The following is a 10,163-nucleotide window of genomic DNA, read 5'->3' as shown; positions in this document are numbered from 1 at the left end:
GGGAGAGCGGAGGGGGCAAAGAGGGAAGGGCAGAGGGGAGGGGGTAGTTTTATTTTATTTACCTGAGAATCCATCCTGTGTTCATAGCTTCACCTCCTTCAGATCCTACAGGACGAGACGTGAAACAAAGCTTTGTGTAGCATTTATGGGCTCAAAATGGAAGTCAACCAAGTATTTTTGGCAATATCTATGCTTGTAATTGAATAAATTAAAGAGGAGGTATTTGACTTCTATACTGTAATAAAGAGGGGGTATTTTACATCTGTGGCATATTAACTGTAACACACAACATATTTAGATCACCATGTTACCTTTTATTGTTTTGAAAATGCTATATTCACCAAAAAGTTTCACTTTAGTTTTTGACTCTCTGAGCCTCCACTCCCTGTGCTCTCTGAGCTAAGTCACTCCCCTTTCAGAGCACTATCACAACACAATCAGCATGCATCTCACTAATGAAACTACTGCACATCACATCAGGTTTGTGAAGTTGCTGTGTACAGTTTTGTATCATGTTTTTGTATATTTATGCCATGTGGGAGCATGGGTGACGTAGGATTGTGGCTGGAGCCTTGTACAAGCTCGTACTGCTAACCGTAAAGAGGTTTTGAATAGAGCACATGAAAGATCTCTAGATTACTCAAGCGTGCATGGATGACATCTAAACCTCTTCAGGCATGTTTTTGAAGAGGGAATAACGTTAAAACATGGGAGAAAGATATAAATAAAATCTTTCAAGAGATTTTAATGCCATACTGTGGAACACTCAGGTAAAATAAACATTTTCATAAGAAGCGGTAACAGCAAACATTGAGAAAAGATACATAATGCAGCTTTAAAGTAGCTTGTGAATTCCTTGTTTCAGTTAATGACATGAGAAGCCGATTATGTTGACAAAGTCTATGTAAAAATCACTCTTTATCTAAATCTTAAAATGATGACAAACTTAAGAAACTCTAAATACCTTCAGAGCCACAGCACCGCATCTCACTGTTGATCCTGTTTCCGTGGAGACCAAAACTGTTGATCGTCACTGTGGTGACGGCTCTACACGTACACGTGTCCCTCCACCAATCAGAGTCTCACTGAATACTGGAGCAGAACCATGCTCTGTCATCCTTCACTCTTCTGGTGTAGAGCTGTCAGAAGTATTGAACATCAGATAATAATTGATACTAAAACATTTAACCAGGTATCATTATTAAAAAAGGCCCATTGACAGGACAGAAACGAACCCTTCCTGAATATCTTTAGAATGATCTTGAGCTGTATCAGAACAAGTATAAGACCATATAGACTAGTATACCCCCATGGACCACTATGGAACCTACCTGACGGATTACACAGGTATAAGGCCACACTACCATTTAAAGTGGAAAATCACATTCTATTTTAGTCTAAGAAATTGTGTTTTTATTATCATTGTGGTACTGGAATCAGTATCGAGTAAGTCTATTTCTTAGTATCATTCTATAGTTCTGGTGAAGATTACTGGTGGACACCTGTTTGCCTACAGTTTCTGTTTGTAGGTGAGGTCTATTGAGCTACACTAAATGTGAACTGTGCCTGAGTCATATTTAGCATAATTGTTCAGGCCCCTAATGGAAGTTCTCACACCTATTACCATATTGGCTATTAGCGTATTGGCTAGCCCAATAGTTTTTCTAGTTTAAGTTTGCTAAAATGGAGGATGGAGTTATAAATAGATAGATGATGTCTAAGGACCCCATTTTCTGTTGTCAATTTTTTGTCCATTTGACAGGATCGATTTTTTTTTTTTTTTTTTTTGCTCACGTTTACATTTAAGTAAAGGCGTATTTTTATGTGTATTCTAGTTTATTTGTAGGTTGGTTTCTGTTTACATTTCATTTGAATATTTTATAGGTAGATTTGTTACGTCATCGAGCTGCGCCGGCTGTCTGTCAACAACAACAGAAGCAGCAGCGGCGTTTGACGTGAGGCTAACGTGAAGCTAACGGAGGAATTTATCTAAAAACAGCGTTATTTCTGATGATTTCTCTTTTTGGTAAGAATGATTTGTACATTTTACTTTCCGCTTTTTCTCACAGACTTTAAGACACGGAACATTCATCTTATAAACACATTTAAACCGGTAAAAGTCAGTGAAGACTCTAAAGAAACGCCACACGCCAAACCTGTGAATTCTGTTTACCGCACTTACGTTATGCTAGATGTTTTTCTAATTCAAATGTGATGTGAAAAAAAAAAACGTCTTTGTGCTGCCATCCGTTTCTGCGCTCGTGACACGTCCCTGGTTTGATGTGGAGCTTAATTACGTCATAAAATTAGAAATGAGATTGATGGACTTTAGACCGTGGACGATATGAACTGAGACAGTTTTACAAATGTAAAATATCTCGATTTCTAAACCAGTGCCAGATTAGGGTCGCTGGAACCTTCTCTACATGATGTGTTTTAGATTTATATTTGGTTATATATTTGCAGATTATTATTCTGGAGGCACTTGGAGTTTAGACCTGTTCTGAAATACACTGCAGATTATTAAAGGTCCTGTTTATTTAGGCTTTCAACTCCTTTTGAACTGAACGTCTTCAGAAACACATAGGAGCACTTCTGGATTACCACCTCATGATGTCACAAGGTGGAACAGAGTGGGGGGTCTAATTTATAAAAAGCTTGTATAGATGTTTTATCTGGTGACAACTGGTCAAACACCAAAGTACGGGACAGGGTCACAATATGACCGACTTCCTCTTGCTTAGCCGTGGGTAAAGCTGTGGGCGCAATTTTGTGCAAAAGTTTTTAATATTTTATGGCACATTTGTAAACAGTGCACGTCTTGATTCTCTGACAATAAGGTGCTATATAATGCAGACAGTTTACACTGAACTTATTTTGACCTGTAGACCTGCTATTACAAGATATTGATACTGGGGTACTACAGATTATAAAATAAGATCATTATTTAAGATTTGACAAAAGATTTGACTCATTTTTACAGGTTGATGTTTTTTTACGTCTGTAATTTTACTTCTTGATTGGAAATTGTGACATCACATTAATGCCACAACGGTTATCGAGCAACCATGAGGAACCCTCGGTTCAAATTCATCCAGTGTATGCACAAAATATGATCTGACAAAACCAACCATGAAACACATTTGTTTAGTTGAATGTATCATTAAAGGGTCAAACATCTGTCTCCCTCTTGTGATGTCATCGGTGTGTCTTTTACTTCCTTAATTTTGGAAACGAAGAAGTATATTCCCTCATTTGTCCAAAGGCGGTTCAATGTAGAGACAGTTTCAGAGGTCAGAGGTCATTTGGACACTCTTTGAAATCAATATGATGCCTTTTATAGGTTATAAATACAAAACACATTACTTGAAGACTGTGATTCATTTAGTGCAGTATTCTTACTTTTACTTAATGTCAATGCTTATGTTTATTTGGCTCAGTCCGGGTTCAGTCCTGGCCTAGACATGGTCTAGTCCTGGTTCAGTTCCTGGTTCAGACTTGTTTCTGTCCTCAGGTCTCCTTCTCTTCCTGTCTCTGTAATGGGGCAGGGCCAGGCTGTGGCTCGGCTGCCTGAGAAGCTCTTGAGACACGTGGCTCTGGTCAAAGATGGCGGATACTTAACCTACGATGAGTTTCTGGCCAGAGTCGCCGAACTCAATGATGTGTGAGTGAAACAGGGGAGCAGAGGAGAAGAGGAGGTGGAGGAGAGGGGAGAGGGGAGAGGAGGAGAAGGAAAGGAGAAGGAAAGGATAAGAAGGAGAAGAGGAGGAGCAGCAGAATAACAGCAGAGGAGGAAGAGAGGAGAAGGAAAGTTGGAAAGGAGGAGAAAGAGAGGAGGGAGAGTGGAGGAGGAGAAGAGGCAGAGGAGCAGTGGAAGAGCAGCAGGAAAAGATATATAGAGGAGGTCAGATGGAGCAGAGGAAGCTGAGGAGAGGGTCAGATGGCATAGAAGAGGAGCAAATGATGAAGAGGATGGCTGATCTCTCTCTCTTCTCTCAGGACTGCAAGGTTGGCCGCCGGGCAGCAGAAGCACCTCCTGTTTGAGGTGGAGCCGGGGTCAGACGCGTCAGCTTTGTGGAAGGTCGCGGTCAGAGTCGTGTGCACAAAGGTCAGTGTCTCACTTTGGGTTTCCAGATCCAACAACAAAAAAACGTTTGCAAGGATTTAGTAATCCGTCAATTGTCTAGTCAGGGGCCAGATTAAACAAATGGAATTATGTCACTGGACAAAAGTTTTTAAGAGTGAAGAAGTTCGTCCATTTATCAAGAGGCTTCTTCAGTTAGCTCCTTCCTCTACAGATATAAGGCAGTAGTGTAGTCGATAATTGATATTGATTTTGATTGTCTATGGTAATCCCTGGTCCAGGCAGGTTCCATAGTGGTCCATCAGCATATACTAGTCTATGTGGTCTCATACTTGTCCTAATAAAACTCAAGATCATTCTAAAGCTACTGAAGAAGGTTGATCTCTGTCCTGTCAGTGGAACTTTTTTAGTATTGATACCTGCAAAAAATGAGGATCTAGTTTTGATACTAGTTTTAATATCAATTAGTATCTAATTTTTGATACTTTTGACAGCCCTACATTTGGAGTGGACAGACTTTATATCTTTATATCAGCCTTTTAAAATGTGCTTCTGCAGTGTCATTATTTGTGACTTGCGTGTTTATGTTTTGCATATTTAAATGAAATTTAATACAATCATTTGAATGTTTCTATCCTTAAAGTAAAATTCTACCCTGTTATAATGTTGTTTTCTCATCAAAAACCTGCCTGAAGAGGTCTAGATGTCATCCATGCATGTTTGAATATTTCAGAGATCTCTCCCAGGCCCAGTTTGAATTCTCCTTACGGTTAGCTTCTGTGTAAGGTAGTAAGTAAAAACATGATACAAAACTGTACAACTTGTGCAACTTGACAAACCTGATGTGATGTGCAGTAGTTTCATTAGTGGGATGCAGCTGATTGTGTTGTGATAGCGCTCTGAAGAGGGAGTGACTTAGCCCAGAGAGCAAAGGGAGGGGAGCCTCAGAGCGTCAAAAATGAAAGTGAAACTTATAAAACATGTTAATACATTGTTTTTGGTGAATATAGGGTTTTCAATACAATAAAAGGAAACATGGTGATCTAAATATTTTATGTGTTACAGTTAATACACCACAGAAGTAACTCTCTTTAATACCCCATGGAAGTCAAATACTCGCTCTTTAATGTTATGTGGTAAATGCAGTGAGTTAGTCAGACAGACAGAATTCCTTCAGTGGATCATAAACTTGACTGTTGTTTTCAGATAAACAAAGAGAGTGGAGCAGTGGAGGCGTCTCGCATCATGAACCTGTACCAGTTCATTCAGCTGTACAAGGACATCACGAGTCAGGCCGCAGAGCTGACAGCAGAGGGCGCAACAGAGGGACCTTCAGGAGAGGGCCCTAATACAGAGTCCTGCCAAGCCTCCATGTGGATGGGCAGGTACATTACACCTCTGTATATGAGGATCATGTTAATACTGAGTGGCAGAGTGGTTAGCACACAGGAAGGTAAATACTCCTCCAAACCTCCAGACCTGAGCCTCTTCCACCAAAGCCCCTCCCCCTACATATCTGTTGGCTGATGTTTTGATATTTGCACTTTTTAGTATATCAACTATAAACCTTAAATCTTGAGCATGGGCAGAAAATGACCACACTGCCCCCTTGTGGATAAGTTTGTTATTAATTTCAATTTGGGGAAAAAAATAGCAAAACCAGCCCAAAAATATAAAGTATATCAGCTATCACTTGTTGACATGAGTACTGTTTCTCAGAGTGAAGGAGCTGACAGATGAAGAGGAGTGCTGTATCTGTATGGATGGAAAGGCTGACCTGATCCTGCCCTGTGCCCACATCTTCTGCCAGAAGTGCATCGACAAGTGGTAAGATCAGAGACTGTACAAACTGATGGACATAGCTAACATGCTAGCCATGGCATTCCAAACAGGAAGTGAACATGGGTGCGAGTCGACTCCATTTCTGGCTCCAATTCACTTTCTACTGAGAAACTGTGGCCCCGCTCTCTGTTACTGCTGCTGTCAGACTCGTCATTTTGGTCTTAAAATGTTCATATTAAACCCTGTAACCCCTTACATGATCCTGCTTTTTTATTTCACTATTGTGTCCGTAAATCAAGAAATGAACATTAATAACAGACAAAAAAGGTGTTTTCTTTCTGAGAGATCACTGTCACTAGTGTTAGCAACAGGTTTGATTGACAGCGTTGCTAAGTACCCGTCCCTTGTCAAACTAGCAGTGTGGGCTGGGTGGGAAGTGATGTGTTTCTTCAACAGCCCCGCTCCTGATTCGCTCTTTGGTTGCTATGATACTTGCGGTCGGAATTCCAAATATGGAACTGGACTTTATAACTGCTAGCCTTGATCAGCTTCATTTGGAGCTGAAAGCTGTGGGTGACATCACACTCACTTTGTCTCACCTGTAGACTTTTTAAAGAAGTGGACTGACACCGTATTTATATCTGTTGCCATTATTATTTCATAGAATAGAGTGGGAGAGTTATGTCACATTTGGCAGATTTGGCAAGGGCCCATCATCTCTGCTTGCGCCTTTAACACTCTTGTCCTTCCCCTGTTTATCCAGGAGTGGGCAGCAGAGGAACTGTCCGGTCTGTAGGCTGCAGGTGACCGCGGCCAACGAGTCCTGGGTGGTGTCAGACTTTCCCTCTGACCACGAGCTCGCCGGGTATATCCTCGACCTGGCAGACGAGGCTGGGCACCCACACAGGCCATAGTACAACTGTCAGAGTACTACTAATACTGTCCGAGTACTACTCCTACAACCCAGTACTACAAATGCTACCACACAGAACTATAAGCCATAACAGTACCACCATCTAAGTGTGCATCCTCGACCTGACCATAGTACACAGATAGACCATAGTACTGGCAAAGTGTTCTACTACTTACTACTTACTACTTGCTGTCAGTACTATCACTGTTACCACTGAAACTGCAGTACACACCAGTACACAGTAATCTGCTGTAACATGACCACTGACTTATGTATGAGAGATTTGATGAAAAATTATTTTTTTTAAATACTGATATGTTCAGTGTTAGACCTAGTGTTGTTCCGCCTTTAGCTCTGATTACATCACACATTCGCTGTGACATTGTTACGATTTTGCTTCTGCAATGTCACAAGATTTATTTCCATCCAGTGTTGCATAAATTTTTCACCAAGATGTTGCATTGATGATTGCCGAGTCTGACGCTGCACAAAGTCTTCTCCAGCTCATCCCAAAGATTCTCAATGGGGTTGAGGTCTGGACTCTGTGGTGGACAATCCATGTGTGAAAATGATGTCTCATGCTCCTGAACCACTCTGTCACAATTTGAACCTGATGAATCCTGGCATTGTCATCTTGGAATATGCCCGTGCCATCAGGGAAGAAAAAATCCGTTGATGGAATAACCTGGTCATTCAGTATATTCAGGTGTCAGCTGAACTCATTCTTTGAGCACAGACTGTTGCCGAACCTCGACCTGATCAACTGGAGGAGGCTCGTACCTATTTGCTTAGTTAAATCCAGGTAACGACTTTTTTTTGGCCAGTGTATTTTAGACCTGCTTTAGTGCTGGTTAGTCCCGGTCTTCCTTGGCAAATCCAGGGAGGTGGTTGTAATGTTTTGGCTCATAGTTCAAATCTTTGTACTGTTTGTGAACTGGACTGAAGTGACCCTGTCTGAAACTCAAAACATTTCAATTTAACTTTTATATTTTCTAACAAATATAAAATACTGGCATTTGTGTGTTACTTTATCAACACTGTAAAGGCTGTGGTCACATGACTACAATAACATGTGATCGAAGCATTCACGCTTTTATTTTAACTTTTGTAAAAATCTCATTCAAATTATACTTTTGTTTTCTTATAGTTTTGTTTAAAATTGTATGACAACTTTTTCAAACAATCTCAAATGCTGTAGTTATAATTGCTACTTTGGGCTTTAAAGGTGCACTGTGTAACTTTTCTACTTGTCTCTATGGAGACATTATTGCTCTACTTTAAAATTTCCGCAGTATGGCATTACACTTTACGCATTCGTTCAGTTAACGTGTGTTTTTCTTGCTTGTGAAAAACATGTGTTCTGACTGTGAACGATGACGCCTTTCCACAGATCTGACCTGTAACTTGTCCTCCTGGCATCACTTTCCATGGAGATAGATAAGGTTAATGCCCTACTGTGGGACATTCAAGGCAAAGATGAGCAGCTATGACGTAATGTTAGTTGAGTGTGTCTGTGTCTGCATATGGGGCAGATCTACTGTATATTATAGTTTAAAGGACCTGTACCTGATTTTTTTTCCATGTTTTTGAGCAAAATGTGTCCCAAGTACAGATATATTGTGAAGAGTTTTATTGTTGGAGAACCAGGAAGTGCGCGTCAGCATGCTTATGGTTAGCTTTGCTGTGATGACCAAACTTGTCTCTAAGAGTTATGAAAACCTCTTATAAACTCATCATGGTGAATAATTAGAATGCTCTGAAGGCATAAGGAAAGTGAGGAATAACTGGACCACAGCAAACTGTTTAAAATGAACTAGTTCTGTGTTTCACTTTTTTTTAAGACTAAAAATCAGATACAGGGACTTTAATGAATAATAAGAGAAATTAACATAAAGTTAAAATGTCCAAATGAAACTAGAGCCTCAGCCTCGGTCCCATAGAGTCATGGTCCAGTCTGTTTGAAGACGTATTAGTCTCAGCTGCTTTGGTTTTAAACTGCAGATGACAGGTTTTCACGTATTTCTAATTCTGATTTGGTTTGGTGAGACAAAGCCTGGGCTAAACAGTCAGAAGTTCCCTGATTATTCACACCGTAGATTCTCACTGAAGCATCAAAACTATGAATGACATCTGTGAATGTAGTGAATAAAAATACACTCAAAATAACTTGTTTTAGATTTTTTAAAATCTCCCTTACCCTTTGGTTCAGCTGTGAAGTGAAACCATTTCAAGGACTTCATCTTGAAGCTCAGTGAGAGAAGGACAAGGGTTTGAGCTGTGCACAAAGCAAAGAGAGGAGACTCTGAGGATCTGAATATAAAATATAAAACATATTCAAAAGAGTTATTTAACTTTTTTGTTTGTCTTCACTACATCTCTCTCTCTCTCTCTCTCTCTCTCTCTCTCTCTCTCTCTCTCTCTCTCTCTCTCTCTCTCTCATATATATAGAATGTGTGTGTGTATTTCTTCATATATCTGCTGTTTTCTGTGTGTATAAAATGTATAAAGTAGTGAACATAAAGAAAAAACATTGAGGTGAGTCCAGACCTTTGCCTGGTCGTGTGTGTATCAGTTTGAAGAAACATTTACACAGTTTATGCTCAAGGAAGACATGTTTATGACACTTTAAACTTTTATTTAAATAAGTGTTGTCTCTTATTTGTGAGTTGAATCAGAACTATTGTGTAACTTAGACACGTTTTGGCCGTTGGTGTTTTTCAGATTTAAACTGTGATGTCGTACTCCCAGATGGGCGCAGGATTCCCTATTGATTACACTGTACTTTACCATGAAATATCCAAAAGGTATATTTACAAATGTTGAACCTGATCATTTCTATTAGACTAGACCCAAGAACTAAAGAAAAAAACAGAAAAAGAGTTTTAGTTCAATCTAATGTTATCTGTGTCTGTGTCTCACCTGTCATCTGCACTTTAAACTCAGCTGGAACTCCCCCGTTTGACTTTGCTCCTCCATTTAGTTCACTTTCGTTCACATTTTGTTCAAGTTTTGTTCATACTCTGATGCCTTTAAAATCTTATTGTAGCTATATTTTAATTTGCTGAAAGTTTGGTGTTTTGAAGAGTTTTAGTCTAAAGTTTGGGGTTGAATAAGTTTCAGATTTGTAGCTTTTCAGATTAAAATACTGTAGCATTTGAAAATTTCTTATATTTTACTTTGCATGAAACATTTGTGTCTAAAAATATGAAATAAAATGTTTAAAGTCCCTTTGGTTTGTGCTGATCCTTTAATTATTAAGATTCTATCCAGCTTGGTCACATTTGCCAGTTGATCCTTTGCAACTGATGTCATCAACATTCTCAGGGCTGTGATGCTAACTGGTGGCACTGCTCTGTCTGAAGCTATGTTACACAAAGTTCAGTT

General features: G+C 39.6%; 1 protein-coding gene across 1 annotated transcript; it reads left to right on the top strand.

Annotated features, from left to right (window-relative positions):
• Positions 1–1,903: 1,903 nt before the first annotated feature.
• On the top strand, positions 1,904–10,008 carry rnf141 (ring finger protein 141). Its single transcript, XM_033968010.2, has 6 exons — positions 1,904–2,026; positions 3,515–3,664; positions 4,000–4,108; positions 5,291–5,469; positions 5,804–5,911; positions 6,630–10,008. Exons 2-6 carry the CDS (start codon positions 3,540–3,542, stop codon positions 6,778–6,780), a joined length of 672 nt encoding a protein of 223 aa, XP_033823901.1. The 5' UTR covers positions 1,904–2,026; positions 3,515–3,539; the 3' UTR covers positions 6,781–10,008.
• The last annotated feature ends 155 nt before the right edge of the window (positions 10,009–10,163 follow it).

The sequence above is a fragment of the Periophthalmus magnuspinnatus genome, chromosome 6 (assembly GCF_009829125.3).
Source record: "Periophthalmus magnuspinnatus isolate fPerMag1 chromosome 6, fPerMag1.2.pri, whole genome shotgun sequence".
Taxonomy (NCBI): Eukaryota; Metazoa; Chordata; class Actinopteri; order Gobiiformes; family Gobiidae; genus Periophthalmus; species Periophthalmus magnuspinnatus.
Note: the sequence above shows the minus strand (reverse complement) of the source record. Positions and strands in the feature narration are given on the sequence as shown.

What these genes read in the sequence shown, in the direction of transcription:
- rnf141 (XM_033968010.2), top strand. Translation starts at nt 3,540, where the DNA reads ATGGGGCAGGGCCAGGCTGTGGCTCGGCTGCCTGAGAAGCTCTTGAGA. An exon ending in GTCGCCGAACTCAATGATGT is followed by an intron (nt 3,665 to 3,999) that starts GTGAGTGAAACA and finishes CTCTTCTCTCAG; the next exon opens with GACTGCAAGGTTGGCCGCCG. An exon ending in TCAGAGTCGTGTGCACAAAG is followed by an intron (nt 4,109 to 5,290) that starts GTCAGTGTCTCA and finishes TGTTGTTTTCAG; the next exon opens with ATAAACAAAGAGAGTGGAGC.